Raw genomic sequence first — 18,150 nt, forward strand, 5'->3', positions numbered from 1 at the left:
CAGATTTGGGGAGTACCAAATCAATTATTGATTTTTTAAAGAGAAACAGCCCGTAAAAACGAGTTCCAGGAAGGATGGAAACACTTCAAAAAAGAAATCTTGAAGGAGCAAGAGTAGGCTGTCCCTTTGTGCAGAAAGATGACCCAGAGGGGGAAATGACTGGCCTGGCTGGGCATGGAGCTTTTCAAGGAAAAAGGGGATTAAAAAGGGATTAAAAAGGATATTTTTAGGGATTAAGAAGAGGGTGCAGCACCTGTGGACATAGGGGCAGGTAAATCAAGAAATGTTTAAGGATGTTGTTAGGTTGTGCAGAAAGAAAATTAGAGAAGTGAAAGCTCAATTAGGACTTAATATGGATATTTCTGTGAAGGATAATTATTATGTTTTTATAAGCACATTAATGGCAAAAGGAGGGGTAAGGACAACCCGCATTTCTTATTGTGAGGGATATGGTTACCAAAGATGAAGAATGGGCTGAGGTACTTCACCACTTCTTTGCCTCAGTTTTCAACAATAAGACAGGCCATCCTCAGGACAAGTGTTCTCCTGAGCTGGTAGATGGGCACAGGCAGCAGAACAGCCCCTGCAATCCAGGAGGAAGCAGCTGGGGACCTGCTGAGCCACTCACGTGCTCACAGGTGTCTCTGGGAGCAGATGGGATCCATCCCAGGGGGATGAGGGGGCTGGTGGATGAGCTCCCCAAGCTGCTCTCCATCATTTACTATCAGACTTGGCTCAGCAGGGAGGTGGAAGAGGAGTGGAGGTGCCAATGTGAGCCCATCCCCAAGAATGGCTGGAAGGAGGATCTGGGGAACTCCAGGCCTGTCAGCCTGACCTGGGTGCCCAGCAAGGTTATGGAACAGATCACCTTGAGTGCCATCACAGAGCACCCACAGGATGGCTGAGGGATCAGAGCCAGCCAGCGTGGATTTCAATATCTGCACTGATGATCTGCATGAGGGGATTGAGTCCAGTATCAGCAAATTTGCAGATGACACCAAGCTGGGTGTGAGTGTGGATGTGCTGGAGGATAGGAGGGCTCTGCAGAGGGCCCTGGACAGGCTGGATCCAGGGCCCAAATCCAACAAGGTGAGGTTGAACATGTCCAAGTGCTGGGTCCTGCACTTTGGCCACAACAACCCCTGCAGCACTACAGGCTGGGGACAGAGTGGCTGGAGAGCAGCCAGGCAGAAAGGGACCTGCAGGGACTGATGGACAGCAGGCCGGACATGAGGCAGCAGTGTGCCCAGGTGGCCAAGAAGGCCAATGGCCTGGATAGGGAATGGTGTGGCCAGCAGGAGCAGGGCAGTGATTCTTCCCCTGTGCTGGGCCCTGGTGAGTCCACACCTCGAGTGCTGTATCCAGTTCTCGGCCCCCAATTTAGGAAAGTCTTGCAGGGGCTGGAGCATGTTGAGAGAAGAACAAGGTTGGTCAGGAGTCTGGAACGCAAATACTGTGAGGAGCAGCTGAGGGAACTCAGCTTGTTTTTCCTGTATAAAAGGAGGCTCAGGGAGACAAGGCGGTGTCAGGGCACAGGTTGGACTTGATGATCTCCAAGGACTTTTCCAACCTTGCTAATTCTGTGATTCTCTGAAACCACCCTTGCAGCAGTTGCAGGATGAGCCCTGGGCCTCCTCTTCAGAAGCTGCAGCAGCCCAGGTGCCTCAGCTTCTCCTGCCAGCCCCAAAGCCCATCCTGTCAGTCCTGCAGAGCCTCTGCAGCTCCTCCTCACTGCCCAGAACAGGGAGCCCCACAGGCAGACACAGCAGCCCAGATGTGCCCCCCTGGCCTGGGGTGCCTCTGGCAAGGGAGCAGCACCAGGCACTGCAGGAGCCTGCAGACAATTCCTGCAGCACTTGGAGGATGATCCTGCTGCCCAAGGGACGTTCCTATGGTGCCAAGTCAGGAACTGCAATGGGGAGTGGGGCCAGAGAGGAAAGGGCAAACAGGGATGGGCTATTTGCAGGGGAGGGGATAGAGATGGGGAATAGGAAGTAATCTGGATCAGGGATGGGTAAAGAAAGCAAAGGTGAAGCCAAGGAAATGCTGAGGGCAGCTTGGGGGTGGCTGCCAGGCAGCCCTGGCTCTGAGCAACAGCGTCTGCAGTGGCACAGGAAACTCCCAGCTGATGGGAACAAACTTTCTGGCTGACTGCAGAGGCCAGGACAGAGCTGAGTGGTTTCCCTGGTGTCCCCCAGCCCTTGCTGGCCCCAGGGGCTGATGGCATTTGTGCTCCCTCAGGTTCATGTCCCCACAGCAGCAGCATGGGGGTGCTCCCGCCTGCTCTGTGCAATGCAAACAGGGGCTCCTGAGCCAGTGCTGCCGTGGCTGTGCCTGCAAGGATGCGGCACCTGTGTGAGCTGGGGGAGAGGCCAGGGCTGCAGAGGGGGGATGTTGTTTGCAGCTCCATGAGGACGCTCTGGGACGCTGCCCTGGGCTGTGCAGCGCCCTGGGGATGGATCAGCCCCTGCTCTGCTGCTCCTTCCCGTCTCCCCCAGGGCCCTTGCAGAGCCCCAGCCATGCTGTTTGCCCCCAGCCTGCCCACGGCCAGCCTGGGGCTGCTCACCCTGGGGCTTTTCCGTGCTGAGCATTGGGCTGGCCGTGTTCTTGAGAGAGCCTGGGCAAGGAGCCTGGAGCCCCCAGGGCCTGGCCTGAGGCGTCAGCGCTGCCCCAGCAGTGCCCATGGCCTGTCCCTGCTGCAGCCCGGGCACTGCCACCCCCAGGACTGTGCCCGGCCCCGAGAGCACTCAGGCCCTGCAGCAACACCAGGGCCACCAGGGCAGCGGGGCAGGGCCACGGCAGCAGCACTGGCAACACCAAGTGCTGCTGCTGCTGCTGGGCACAGCTGCTGTGCCAGCACTGATCTGCCCCAGCTCTGCACACAGACATTTCTGCTGCAGCTCCAGAGAAGGCAACAAAAGGGCATCTCTGCAGAAAACTCTGCTGGGAGATCCTTTAGTTCCTTTAAAGCCACCGAGAGTGCAGCCCGTCATTGACACCGTCTGTGTCCACAGGAAGGCAAAGAGAAACAAAATGAGAACTGGCACAAAAAATGACATTTTTATTTGGACAATATGAAAAAAGTGAAAAAAGGAAAAAGAACCATACAGAATCAAACCACCAAGAAATATCAAAGAAGACATGTATTAGAAGATATTTGCTGAAATTGGCCAGCCATTTAATGTCTCTGAAAGCATCCAGTCATCAGTCTCCTCACTGCAGCCTTGAGCTCCTGGTTCCTCAGGCTGTAGATGAGGGGGTTCAGGGCTGGAGGCACCACTGAGTACAGAACTGACAGGGCCAAATCCAGGGAGAGTGAGGACACGAAGGGGGGCTTTAGGTAGGCAAACATTGCAGTGCTGAGGAACAGGGAGACCACAGCCAGGTGAGGGAGGCAGGTGGAAAAGGCTTTGTGCCGTCCCTGCTCAGAGGGGATCCTCAGCACAGCCCTGAAGAGCTGCACATAGGAGAAAACAATGAACACAAAGCAACAAAATGATAAACTGGCAGTAATGGCAATGAGTCCAAATTCCCTGAGGTAGGATTTGGAGCAGGAGAGCTTGAGGATTGCCGGGATTTCACAGAAGAACTGGCCCAGGACATTGCCATGGCACAGGGGCAGGGAAAATGTGTTGGCCGTGAGCAGCAGAGCATTGAGAAAGGCACTGGCCCAGGCAGCTGCTGCCATGTGGGCACAAGCTCTGCTGCCCAGGAGGGTCCCGTAGTGCAGGGGTTTGCAGATGGACACGTAGCGGTCGTAGCACATGAGGGTCAAGAGATAGTACTCTGCTCCCATGAAGAACAGTAAGAAAAAGAGCTGTGCAGCACATCCTTTGTAGGAGATGTTCCTGGTGTCCCAGAGGGAATTGTGCATGGCTTTGGGGACAGTGGTGCAGATGGAGCCCAGGTCGCTGAGGGCCAGGTTGAGCAGGAAGAAGAACATGGGCGTGTGCAGGTGGTGGCCGCAGGCTACGGCGCTGATGATGAGGCCGTTGCCCAGGAGGGCAGCCAGGGAGATGCCCAGCAAGAGGCAGAAGTGCAGGAGCTGCAGCTGCCGCGTGTCTGCCAATGCCAGCAGCAGGAAGTGGCTGATGGAGCTGCTGTTGGACATTTGCTGGGGCTGCACATGGGGACCTGTTCATGGAGAAAGGATAATGAAGAGTTAGAGGAGATGTCTGTAACCAAAATCAAAGCCATTTCCAATACACCCTCCTGTGTAACACACACTGACAAGCTTCTGTATTTAAGAGTTCTGAGGTTTTCTTTTTAATCTCCATCTGTATCTCTCCTGGTATTCTTGGATATCAGAAACCCTCTGCATTTCTGCTGCCCGCAGTGAGAACAGAGCACGTTCTGTGAGGCAAAGTGATGAGTGGAGACAGTCTGTCAGTTGATTCTGTTCAGAGTTTCTCTGGGCTTTTACTTTTCTCAAATGGAGGATGTTCACACTCCCAAGTTTTCCTTAAAGATCACCAGATATTGCTGGGAAGAGTTGCATCCACCACAGCCCAGCTCCACATTTGTAGACAAGGCCTTTTCTCATTTCACCAACCCAGCAGCATTTTCAGTGTCAGAACACATCTGCCTTTCGCCATCAATCTTACCACTCAGTGATGCTCGAGGACAGGTTTGCACCCTGGATTGAAGTTCCCAGCTTGGACTGAAATCTCAGGGAGACTTCCAAGGGTCCTTATGATGGCATTGGATGAAGGGAGATGCAGCTCCTTCCCTGGCTGCACTGACAGCATTGCCCAGAGCCGGGCACTGGGCACAGCGTCACCCTGAGCCAGCTGTGCCCCCTCCCAGAGCCCCCAGGGCCGGGCAGCTGCTCCCAGCCCTGTGCTCTGCAGGGGGACCTGGGCCCAGGGCTGCAGAGCTGCCCCACGGCTCTGCTGCAGCTCTGCCTGCACAGGAGGGGCTTCACGCCTTGGAGCCCCGGCCCTGAGGGCAGAGGCTTGGCTGGGGGACAGGAGGGAGGGGGCTTGTTCAGAGGGAGGGGCTGCACTGGAGGGGATCCCGTGGGCATCTCTAAACTCTCCCTGCCACAGCATTGCTGGGTTTTGTTTTCTTTCATTGCCCGATCTCTCTGCTTCCTGGAGATTTTCCTCCTGCAGGTGTTTCCCTGTGCTTGAACCCTTCCTGCCAGCACTCACAGGCCTCAAATCTCTGTGCAGTCTACTTCGCCTGACAGAACCCTGCCTGTTTGCAGGGCACTGGCTGGGGGCAGGTTCTCTTTGCAGCTTGGAGAAAGGACAGCTCAGACTGAGCCTGATGGGTGCAGCAAAGCTGATGCTGCTGCTGTCCATAGGCACAGTGGCTGAGAGCACATTAGGGATATCCTGTGAACCTATTGAACACTAAAAACAACAGTTCAGATGCCTCAGGCGCTTGTCAAAACTCATAACTAATAATTAAATCCTAATTCATAATAATACAATTATTCGTAACTAATTCATACTCAGCCTTGAATATTTATCTCCCCTTCCTGCCATTCTCTAAGAGTATGAAACTGAATGCAAAGTTTTAGGACATTTCCTCATATTTATCAAAATCCTTGTCTTGGAAATATTCTATGACTGATCGAAAAACCTCAGCATGTCAGAGCTTCATGAGCATTTCATCTCCCCTGCTTCAGAAATACTCAGAGTTGTACTCACAGACTCTGTAGGCATTGGGATGTTCCAGCTTTAGGAGATGGCTCCAGGAGCTGCAGCTGCATTGTCCTGCAGCCAGAGGTTCCTGTGCCAAGGGCTGGCAGTGATTCTGCCCCAGGCACTTCTCAGCACCTTCCCAGCCCTGACTGATTGAAGCTCTCTGTGCCTCTGGGCTTTGCCTGAGGTGGCTGCAGGCAGTGCCCCAGCCCTGCTGGGCTGGCAGAAGAGCTGCTCAGCAAGAGAAATGTGCTTTTGAAGCTCTTCTTGCTTACCAGCAGCTGCCTCTGTGCCAGGAGCCCAGTCCAGCTCAGCAGCACAGACACAGCAGCAGGACTTTAATCACCCTCTGGGGCTTTGTGCTCAGGCCCTGAACATCAGTCCCTGAGAGGCAGCTGAAGAAACCTCTCCAGAACTCCAAGGCAGAATCCAACTCCAAAGTTTCTTGGACTTTTAATGGGTCCCACTGTGGGACATGACTCAGAAAGTGTCCCCAGGCCCCAGGCAGAGCAGAGGACTGGAGGCACTGATGACAGGTGGGGATAAAGAGAAGCCAAGTCTTGGTGGCCTGGGGCACAGCAAGGTCTGTGCCACCAAGGGCTGGGAGGAGACACCTCGTCCTGAGGCCCTGGGGCCTCCGGGCACAGCCCCAGCCAGGCTGGGCACTGTCAGCCCCTTGTCCTGCCCTCAGCATCCCCCCCTAGCCCACATCCCAGTGGCCTCAAGGATCTGCTGGAAGGAGTCCCTGGGGAGCCTTGCTCAGCAATGGCCCTGGGGGCTCCTGAATGCTCCCAGCAACTGCAGGTTTTTCAAAGGACTTTGGGTTTGGCTTTTGCCTTGGAGTCTCTGAGAGGTTTGTGCAATCATGGCCTCCAATTATCTGCTGTAATTAGTCCCTGGAGAGGCTTTGTCAGTAACAACACTCAGTGGGGGTCATTAATGCTTCAGGGTACTTCAGTTATTTTAAGTTACTTGATGTTTCTCTTTTGATAAACACTCTGTGAGAGGTTTATGCAATCATGGCCCCAATTATCTGCTTTAATGAGTCCCCTGAGAGCTTTGTACTGACACTCAGTGGGGCTCATTAATACTTTGAGATACTCAAGGTTTTTGAAGTACTTTGAATTTTCCTATTCACACTGAGTCTTTGAAATTTTTTGTGCCATCCTGGCCTCCAATTCTCTCCTCCAAGGAGTCCATGAGGAGCCTGTGCTGGGGATGGACCTCATTGGGCCCATTCATGCCTTGACACACTTTGGGGTTTTCTTCTGGCTTGGACTCCTGGACAGGTATGTACAATCTCCTCTCAGGCCCTGAGGTTCCAGGGCTCAGCTCCAAATGTACCATGGGGCTTATTAGCATCAAGCAAGTCCTGACAAACCATGGCTCTGCCTTGATTTCCCTCTGCTCTAGTGCTGTTCATCAGGAAGTCTTCCTCTTGGAGAAATATTTGAAAGATTTTCTAGTAAATATGTATTCCTATTTTCAAGGATATATTTTAATTTTTTTTTCTTATTACACAAGAGGTGATTGAAGCATTCAGTGACTGATACTGATCCAGGGACTCTCCTAAGGAGGTCTGGCCTGCTCAGAGAACCTGTGCCTTGAGCTCTGACCCAGTGTGGACAACCTTGCTCCACATTCCCCATCCCCATCCTGTCTCTCCTCACTCACTTGGGATCTGCTTTGCTTGGAGATCTGACTGCACACAGCCAAAGAGGGGTTTTGTCTTTTTAATTCTTTGAAGCAATCTAAAACTCTTGAGTGTCTCTGTTGAAAACATAGACCATCCTCAAGGCTGTGCCAAGCCCAAGGTGTCACCCAGGTGTCACCAAGGCCACTCCAGACCTGCCCTGGGCCAGCTGTGAGGGTGGATCATCATCCCAAACTGCACTGGGCCATTACAAAATGAGAAATTCTGCCTAGTTTGATGTTGATTTCTGTTAGGGACCAGATACCCCCCTACCCCAGAGACAATATTTTCTAAAATGTCCTTGTTGACCACACCAGAAACATATTTTTGGGCCCTGTAATTGTTGCTGGGGCCCCTTAAAGGGGAATGGCATGGCCACTAGGGCCTCTGCAACTCCTTGCCCAATGGCCTGGGCTTGTACGGCCGCTACGTGTTCTGCTGTCCTGAGGCAATTACAGCCTCAATCATCTGCAGGAGTGTGGGTTCCATCTCTAGTGGAAGGGCACGCAGCCCTTTCTTACATTCCAGGTTGGCATTGGCTACCCCCAATGAGTTTAGTAATTCATTTTGAGTCTTTTCATCCCGGACTTGTTTCTCTAGTGCCTGTTTAAGGCGATCAATCAATTTCATGCAGGGCTCTCTGGGTTCTTGTCTTATGTTTACATAGTGCAAACTGGGGGTGCTACCATCCGGTACCTGGATTAAAGCTTTCAAAGCCATCTCTTTTCTATCGTCCAATACTTCTCTGGGGATACCTGCTGCTTGATCATCTGGCAGGCTGTGTTGTCCTTCTCCAGCTAGATGGCTAATTGTCAATTGCGCCCTTGCCTCATTATTAGCATAGTCTGCTATTAATTGATTTAGTAAACACTTCCATCCCCCTTTCCCACAGGGTGTATTCTGTAGGTGATAAAAACATGGTCATAATATATTTTAAATCATAGGGGGTTACATGTGCTGTAAATATGGCCCTCATTAGGCCATTAAAACAAGGTGAGTCCTGCCTCTAGTCTTTAGCTGCCCTACACAGCTCCTTGATTTCCCTGTAAACCAATGGCTGATACCTGGGATTCTGCTCCCTTCTTTCCTAATGTCCTGGGGCAATGAGGAGTTTCAAGACTATTTGCCAGTCTCCTTCCTTAACTGCTTCCTTCCAGATCCTTTCCCAGGGATCTTCTAGGGTTGAGGGAAGAGGTGGCTCTGGGGAATGCAAACTGTCTTCTGGGGAGGAAGAATAACTTGGAGCAGAAACACTTGGATTAGAAATAGTGTGACAGTTTGGCTTAGTATCCTTGACCATGGGGTTTCTATTGTTGCCGGAGGTGAGTAAAAGGCGCTGCCATTTTGTCATTTTCTGGAGCTGTGGCCCAGGTGGAGGTGGAATGAATGACAGTGGAGACGTGACCTGCAGTCACAGGGGTGGAGTCTGGAGGTTCGTTCAGAGTGGAAGAGAAGGTTGTGGTAGCAGGAAGTGAAGGAGCCAAGATGGAGGGAGGATGGCCAGGCTCCCGAGCCACATTCGGGCTTCTTCCATCTTGGGTCTCCAGGGCACAATGCTCCAAGACAGCGTGGCCATTGCCATCTTGGACCATCATGGAAAGTCCAAGAAAGGCAGGTTTCAGGGGAGGTCCCGGGTTAGGAGTGACTGATGGATCAAGTTTTCGACACACAGCTTGCTGGTGAAGGGTCTCAAGGATGGTGTAGAAGAAGGGGAGCATGCGGGGTGCAATGGGGTCCCTTTTGATCAAAAGGTTGCACAATTTAAATCCCCCAGAGTCACAAAATTCGGTGGTATGGATTTCGTCAGCATAAGTGTCTGGAAAATTTTTAATGATCCAGCTCACGATTGATTTTAAATTGTTCTTTGAAAATATTTTGTCATGATCAGTGAGAATTAACTTAAAGTGTCCATATAAGCTCCTTTCTACTTTGGACAACAGACCACCCATTTTTCTCCTTCTCCGCCTTGGGGGTAACAGCCACCGGAACGCCCCAAATCAATTATGGGATGTGGATCCATATTTTAAAAACACGATGGCAAAATGGGCGATAAATGTCCTGCATTTTCCCAAACCCACCTGCAATCCTCCACAGGAGGAAACCATCATCATCCCCACCAATGTTGGCTCAGGTCCCTCGAAGTGACGGGAAATCCACCGGGCCAGGCACAATCCACAGTCCCGGGGAGCCCTGGCCTATCTCTCAGCTAACCCCAGCTGACGTAACTGAATGTCAGGGTCCCTGCTCAGGGGCCAGATGTCGCAGTGAGGGTGGCTGAGAAAAACCTCTCTGGTTCCCTGACTTCAAGGCGAGGGTGGCAAAAATGAAAAGGCGCTGGTTCAATGGAGTTGCGCAAAAAATAACTTTAAAAACAGGGTGAAAAACAAAAAACATGGAGAAGGCAAGCCCAGTATGAAGGGCAGGGTCCACAGACCTGAGATAAAGTAACAATATATACACTTGGGGGTAGAACACTCTAGAACAATACCCATATAGGGGAAACAAGTAACCAGTAGGGAAGCAGAACTTGGACAACTTAGCATAACAACACTAATGCTTATCGGGGAACTCCCAAGCTCATCCTAAGTTAAACAAATTACTCCCAGGGCTTGAAACTCATGCCTGGTTCTTCCAGGAAAAAAATCTGGCTGACTCTGAGTTACAGCCAAGCTAACTCCCACACTGCTGCTTTGCACTGGACCCTTGGGACCATGGGGCCCAACAGAGCCACAGCGATGTCCTTGGTTCCATGAGGGTCTACAATGTCACAATGGTCCCTTGGATCCATGGTGCTCTGCAGTGTCACAATGCCCCTTCATTTCACAAGGCCACAAAGTGTCACATTGGTCTTCATAAGAAGGAAACCACAGAACCCCCATGTTTCAGGAACTGATGAATGGCAGCCACCAGAGGCCAAGGCAAGCCTGACCCGTCTGTCCTGGCAGGTTTGTCTGGGAGCAACCCTTAAATATTCAAAATTATGACTGTGGAATCCTAATTTCAGACATATGTGCCTGCAGAAGGAGGATTTTTTTGCATAAAAAGAAAAGCATAGAGCCCTTTCCAGTGTTTGGAAAACAGGTCAGTGCTGGCACTCAGGAGTTAAAGACCAGCCAGACCTGTCTGTCCTGGTAGCTTTTCTCTGGCAGCAATCCTTGGATACACAGAAATTTGGATGTAGAATCCTAATTTTGCCCATGGATACCTGGAAAAGATGGACAGTTCTTTTCCATACAAAGGAACGCCAGAGCCCCAGTGTTTCAGGGGCAGATGGGAGTGGCCTTCCACATTCCAAGGTCTGCCAGACCTGTCAGGTGACTCCTGGGAGGCCAAGGCAGCCAGACCTATTTTGTGTTCTCTTGGTTCCATAGGGCCCTGTAGTGTCACAATGGCTGTATGCTTCCATGAAGTCTTGCAACATCACAGTGGTTCTCTTGCTTCCATGATGTCCTGTGGCATCATAATGGCCCCTTGGTTACACAAGTCCTTAAGGATCTTAATAGTTTCCATGGTTCGAAAAGGCCCCACAGTGTCATAATGGTCTTTGTGTTCCATGAAGCCCTGCTGTGTCACCATGGTCCCTTGGTTCTGTTGGGGCCCAGTAGTGCAACAATGGTTCCACAGCTTCCCACAGTGTCACAATGACCCCTTCCCTCCATGAGGCCCTGCAGGGTCACAATGGCTCTTTGGTTCCCTGGGGCCCCACATTGTCACATAATTCCATGGGGCCTTGCAGTGCCACAATGGTCTCCATGGATCCATGGTGCCCCACAGGATCACAAAGGCCCTTTGGCTCCATGAGGCCCTGAAATGCAACAATGGCCTCTTGGTTCCACAAAGCCCTGCTGCTTCACACTGGCCCCTTGGGACCATGCAGCTCAACAGACCCACAGTAATGTCCTTGGTTCTGTGAGGCTCCCGAGTGTCACAATGGTCCCTTGGATCCATGGTGCTCTGCAGTGTCACAATGCCCCTGCATTTCACAAGACCCCAAAGTGTCACAATGATCCCATGGTTCCTCAAGATCCCACAGTGTCACAATGATCCCGTGGTTCCTCAAGATCCCACAGTGTCACAATGATCCCCTTGGTTCCACAAGTTCCTACAGTGTAACAATGCCCTTTGGCTCCATAATACCCCACAGTGCCTCAGTGGTCTCCATAGGAAGAAAACAGCCGAGCCCCAGGGGCAGATGAGAGGCTGTCACCAGAGGCCAAGGCTAGCCAGACTTGACTGTATTGGCAGATTTTGTCTGGGAGAAAGCCTTGGATATAGGGAATTTTAGAGGTGGAATCCTAATTTCAGCCATGGGAGCCTAGACAAGAAAGATAGTTCTTTTCCATAGGAAGTAAAGCACAGAGACCAGTGCTTCACAGTCAGATGGGAAGTGGCCCTTGACATGTCAAATTCAGTGGGACCTGTCAGACAGGCCCCAGGAGGCCAAAGCAGGCAGACCTGTTCCATGTTCCGCTGATATCATGGGTCCCCACACCATCACAATGGTCTCCTTGATTCCATGAAGTCTGGCAATGTCACAATGGCTTCTTGGTTTCATAGGCCCCAACAGAGTCACAGTGGTCCCTTGGCTCCATGCGGCCCTGCTGTGTCACAATGGCTCCTTGTTTCTATGGGCCCCACAGTTTGATCATTGACCCTTGCTTGCACAGGGTCCTGAATTGCACAATGGTTTCCTTGATTCCATGAAGTTCCACAGTCCCACCATAGTTTCCTTGGACCCGCATTGTCACAAGTGACCCTTGGTTCTATGAGGTTCTGGAGTGTCACCGTGGTCGCTGTCAGAGGCTGGATGAGATCGATGTCCCGAGACACCTCGGGATGCTCGGAATGCCCGTGTGGGGCCAGGGCCGGGTCAGGCCTTGGTTTGTGGTGGGACAGAGCCCCGCCCCCAGCCCTGGCAGAGCTGTCAATCACACAGCAGGGGCGGTGCTATCCCAGCTGTGATTGGCAGCAGAGCAGATGTTGATGGGACAGGAGCCCTGCGGGGCTGGCAGGGACCTGCAGCTTGCAAGGTGCTCTGCTCTCCCTCAGGTGCTCTCGGAGAGATCCAATCCCAGCTGGGCACCTCAGGGCACAAGTGGCACTGCCTGTTCATGGGCACACAGCTGATGTCTGCCTGGAAAGGGGCACAGGTTTTAATACCTGTTAGTTTCATAATATACCAGAAAATATTTCTTATCTGGATTACTTGAGTACTTATAGGAAATGGCAAAGTTTTCCCACCAGGAATAGGAGTTTCCTGGATCTCATGGATTCTTCCCCTGATGGCAGGAGAAAAAATACTGATCTTCCCCTCTACCTTTCCCAGCAACATTCACTCTAGTATTTCACAGCCCTCTTCCTTCAGGAGTTTCCAGTACTCCTGGTTAAATGGCCGTGTCTAAGGACATCTCTTCATTTACAGCAGCTGGATCGATGCCCTTCCCCTTGCTCCCAGATTTCTTCATGCAGCTGTTCTCTGGTCATTCCAATGTGTGTCCTTTGACTGGCTTCATGCTTTGAGCATCAGGGAGTTGCCCAATTTCTCTGAAGTTTAAATACCTCCCTAGTCAGCATCTTACTTGTAGTTTTATCTTTTCTATCACCTCTTCTTAAGTCTCTGTCTAAAATCCTTCCTGTATGGCAATCCCTTGTGGATGGTGGACATGTCAGATGTTGCTGGGATGTCACAAGGAACTTAAGGAAGGAGTTTGATATTTCTTAAATTTTATCATGTTCACATTTTTTTATGTTGTCCATGAAGAGAAACCCTTCTGTGCTTCTGAGTCTCACCAGTTCCTGGTCCCTCAAAGGACACAAACCTGATGAGTTGTGGTTCCCATTCTAGTGCCTGCACTTGGACCTCCCTCCATAGCCAGAGCAGAGCTCCCTTGTCCCAGAAAGTGCCTGGCAAAGGAGGGATGAAGGAAACAGGACAGGCTGTGGGAATCAGGGGCAGGGCAGAGCCAGGGAGAAGAATGACTTTTGCATTTGATGGAGCTGTGCCTTCCCTTGGCTTTGTTGGCTGACAATCAATGAACATCCCTCTGTGTCTTGGGCAGCTCCTTCTACAAGGAAAGCAGGTGGGACTTGGAGCCAAGGAGCTCAAAGCTGCAGGTGCAGCCTGGGCTGGAGGGAGCTCAGATTTGCACAAGGCTGCTCTGAGTGCCAGCGCTTGGATGGGGATAGGGACAGAGTCTGATTGATTGTCAGCCATGAAGTGTCTTGATTTTCGTATCTATTCAAACTGCATGAGGAGTTACTTGGATTCAGTGCCAATTGTAGATTGCACATATCAATGAATTAACTGAAGAAATAACCTAAACAGGACCTAAAATAATGTTTTCTCACTGTCTTTTAAAATAGAATATCTTCAGTTTGAATACACTTCTGGAATTTGTCTAATTAACCACAAAAGATTTGAAAACGTAAATCAAATTATTCCCAGAGGCTTGGCTTGTTAAGGTATTCTGAATGTTAATGAGCCCTGGGACACTGAATTCCTGCACTGAAAGGCTGAAGGCTGAACAAGCCTCTGCAGCAGTGAAATCCAGCAGCAGCCTCCAAGTTGCTGAGGATGGCAGCAGCCCCCACTGAGGCCATCCCTGCCCAGAGACCGTGGGGGAATGGGCAGACAAGGAGAGCGTCCCTGAGGCTGGGCCAGCAGAACTCAGAGGCACCAGCGGCTCCAGCTGGGCAATGGAGTGTGGAATGTGTCTGGGAAAGCCCTGCCTGGGCTGTGCCAAGCAGGACAGACAAGCCCTGACTCTCATCCACTAAAAAACTCTCTCAAGGAGACATTCAAAAGGAATTACAGTTGTTTGTGTACTCTGAGTTGGATGCACGGGAAAAATACCATCAAGAGATTCTCAGGAGCTGAAAACAGAAAAACAGCCTTTACTGACAACTTTAGAAAATCAGAGAAATTTTGTCAAAATGTTTAATGCACCATTCAATCACCAAAAACACTTCTCAAAGCAATAACTTGCCCTGTTCAACATCACAAACTCTAAGCCTGTTCAATTTAAAACTAGTCAGAGTTTGCAAGAGGACAAAAATAGAAGAAGTAGACACAGAAAGAGAGAAAGAAAAATAAGATTTATAAAAGCACAGACAGAGCTACCAACTCCTGGACTCCAGCAGTTCAGATGGAAATGCCAAGAGGAGGTAGGGTCAAGATGTGTGCTTGCCTTGTGGTCAGCCTTCAATACCCCTTGGTCTTCCTGGGCCAGGTGGGACTTGGGCTCATTTGGTCACTCAAGAGTTGGGCTGGGGGCTCCAGAGGTGGCTGTGGAGCATTGCCTGTGCTGTGCCAAGGACTGGCAGCCACTGCTGGGCTGGGATAGAGGCTCTGGAGGGATTGGGGTTCCAGGGCAGGGCAGTGCTGGGGTTCCAGGGCAGGGCCAGGCTGGACCTGCTCCTTCCTCCCCCACACACAAAATGTTTCTTGCCAACAATCTCCTCCTGTCTGTCACAGTAGGGAATGTTGAAGGTGAAATCCCAGTTCTGGCCATGGGCACCTGGAAAAGAAGGAGAGGTCTTTTCCATAGGAAGGAAAGGGCAGAGCCCCAGTGTTTGGAAGTCAGGTGAGAGTCTCACTAGGCAAGCCAGACTTGTCAGTAATGGCAGATTTTGTCTGGGAGCAGTCTTTGAAATTAGGGAATTTTGGAGGTGGAAGCCCAATCTCAGCCATGGGTGCCTGAAGAAGCAGGACAGTTCTTTCCACAAGAAGAAAAGCATGGAGCCTTCCCCAGAGATTTGGGAACTGATGAGAGGTGACCCTCATTAAACCGCTGTCAGCCAGTCTCGTCCTGGCAATACTCCTATGGGAATAATCCCTGGATATAAGGAAATCTAGAGATGAAATCCCAATTCTGGCCATGGATGCCTGCAGGAGAAGGACAGATCTTTTCCATATGAAAGAAAGTATGGAGCACCAGTGTTTCAACAGCAGATGAGAAGAGGCCTTCAACATGCCATGGTCAGTTAGACCAGTCACGCAGTCCATGGGACCCCAAACCAGCCAGACCTGTTCTGTGTTGCCGTGGTTTTAAGCGGCCCTGCAGTATCATCATGGTCCCCTTGGTTCCATGGGGGCCTGACAGTGTCACAATGGTGCTATGATTCAATGGGGTCCCACAATGTCACAATGGCTCCAAGGTTGCAGAAGACCCTGAAGTGTCACAATGGTCCCAATGATTCCATAGGGCCTTGCAATATCACAATGGTCTCCGTGGTCCTCCAGGCCCCACAATGACACGTGACTCCTCTGTTCCCTGAGCCCTGCAATGTCACAATGGACCTTTGGACCCTGGAGGTTTTGCAGTGTCACAATGGACTCCTCTGGCTACACAGTGTCAGAATGGACAACTGATGATATAACGCCCTGCAATGTCACAATGGCCCTTTGTTTCCATGCAGCCCTGCAGTGTCACAAAGGCATCTTGGTTTCACATGGCCCCACAGTATCACAATGGTTTTCCTGGTTCTGTGGGGACCCCCAGGGTCGCAATGGTCTCACTGGTTCCATGAGGCCTCATACTGTCACAATGCTTTGCTTATTCCACAGGGGCTCTTAGTGTCACAATGGTCTCCATGATCCCATGAGTCCCTTCAATGTCACAATGGCCCCTTGGTTCCATGAGACTGTGAAGTCTCTTAATGGTGTCTCCATGGTTCCATGAGGCCTTGCAATGTGACAATGGATCTCTGGCTCCATGGAGTCTCGCACTGTCACAATGGTCCCTTGGTCTCACAGGGCCCCACAGTGTCACCCCCACAGTGTCACCATGGTCCCTTGCTTCCATGGGCCCTGTGCTGCTGCATTCCCCCCTCCCCTTCTCAGGCCGCCCTGCCAGCTCAGAAATGCTCCTTGGGCCTCGGCCTTGGCCAACAGCCCCTGGGCTCAGCTCCTCTGCAGCTCAGCACAAACACTGTCTGCTCCAGGCTCTGCTGCTGCCCAACCAGCTCCTGGTTGCTGGAGGAGCAGCCCTGGGAACTGCTTTTGTTCCCTCAGTGGCACAACATCCCTGTTCTCACAGTGCCAAAGAAAGCTGTTGATGCCAAGTGCGGCCAGGATGAACCATTGCTGTGACTGCAGCCCCTCTCTTGGGGCCCTACAAACAGCGCTGCAAAAGGAGCCCCTTGGAGCTCTCCTGGGCCAGCGACTCCCTCTGAGTGGGGCCTCTCCCAGCCGGGAACTCTCCCGTTTGCTGCACTCGGGGATCCTGAACAACAAGGGAGCCTGGGCCGATCCCCCCCACTCCTCCAGGCTCAACCCTTCACCCGCTTGGGAGATGCCAAAGCATCCACAGGGAGCATTTCCTGCCCTCAGGGGAATTTCTCACAGGTGCCTTGCACTGACTCTTTGTGTCTGTGTGCACACAGGAGTGCCTGTGCTGGGGAAATGTGGCAGAAATGCTGCTCTTGGAGGGGTTGGAGTGCCTTGGATAGCTGACTCAGTCAGGCCTGGAAGAAAGGTTAAGTCACAAGGTCTAAGTGAAGTTAAATTATCTAAGAGTTGTTATTTTGCTAAGTCATTATGTTTACCGTAAGTTAATAGCCGAGTTAAATAGTATTAAATGTTATTCCCCTGTTAAATTTCAAAGTCATATGTTATAAATTAGGTTAAATACTGCTAAACTCTCTTCTTCTGTTAAATTGTGATGTTGAAGGTATCAGTTAAGGTTAAAGTGGAAGTCAAGTTCTGTTCAGTTTGAGCTCTGTTACACTTTTAGGCTGTATTCCTTTTATCCTTGCTCTCACTGTCCTTGTGTCACACACACACGCACACACAAAGGGACAGTTTTTTGTTCATTTCTGGTTTGATTGTGTGGAGGTTTTTTTGGTTTTGTTGTTGCTTTGTTTCTTTGTTGTGCCTGAAGTGTTCAGTCAGGAGTGCCTCTTGCCAAGGAACTTTGTGGTGCTGTCACGTAATTTTAAATCTGGTTGTTGCTGATCTCTTGTCGAGGATTTTTTCAGCGTTCTCAAGCCCTCGTTCCTAGCAGGGTGAAGGAGCCCTGGCCCAGGCTCTGGCCCTGGGGGACACGAGGATGCTGCCGGTGGGTCCCTGTCCCCCTGTCCCACCCCCCAGTGCCCCGGCCCCCTGTCCCCGTGTCAGGCTCTGGGGTTGATCTCATGGAACATCCTCTGGGGGAGGCTGCAGCGCCGGGGGCAGGGGGACCCGGGGGGACAGGGGACCCCGCTGTGCACGAGCAGGGTTGGACTGCTCTGGGGGAACTGTGAGCGGGGCTGGGGCAGAGTGACCTCCCCAGTGACCTCACACAGCCCCTGTGATGTCACACAGCCCCTGAAATGTCACACAGAACTCTTATGATGTCACTCAGTCCTTGTGATGTCACAAAGCCCCTGTGATGGCACACAGCCCATTTGTGATGTCACAACCCACATTATGATGTCACAGTTAATGATATGATATTACACAACCCACCCTGGGATGTCACACAGATACCCTGTGACGGCAGAATCCATTCTATGATGTCACAGCCTATAATGTCACAGAGCCTACTCTATGATATCACAGGCAACTCAGTGATGACACACACTACTGCTCTGTGATGTCACAGCCTGCTCTGTGATGTCACAAAGCCCCTTCATGATATCACAGGGCCAGTGCTGGGATATCAGTCTGTGAGGCCATAAAGCTCTTCTGTGAGGCCACAGAAGATTCCGTGATGTCACAAAGTCTTCATGTGATGTCACAGCTGGCTCTATGATGTTACCCAGTCACCCAGTGATGCCACAACCCACTCTCTGATGTTACAGAGCCACCCTGCTTGACGGCAGGAT

General features: G+C 51.3%; 1 protein-coding gene across 1 annotated transcript; it reads right to left on the bottom strand.

Moving 5' to 3' along the window:
• Positions 1–3,108: 3,108 nt before the first annotated feature.
• LOC135287613 (olfactory receptor 14J1-like) lies at positions 3,109–4,111 on the bottom strand. Its single transcript, XM_064400890.1, has one exon. The coding sequence runs from the start codon at positions 4,109–4,111 to the stop codon at positions 3,179–3,181; it is 933 nt and encodes a 310-aa protein (XP_064256960.1). The 3' UTR covers positions 3,109–3,178.
• Between the last annotated feature and the right edge of the window lie 14,039 nt (positions 4,112–18,150).

The sequence above is a fragment of the Passer domesticus genome, chromosome 30 (assembly GCF_036417665.1).
Source record: "Passer domesticus isolate bPasDom1 chromosome 30, bPasDom1.hap1, whole genome shotgun sequence".
NCBI classification, from domain to species: domain Eukaryota; kingdom Metazoa; phylum Chordata; class Aves; order Passeriformes; family Passeridae; genus Passer; species Passer domesticus.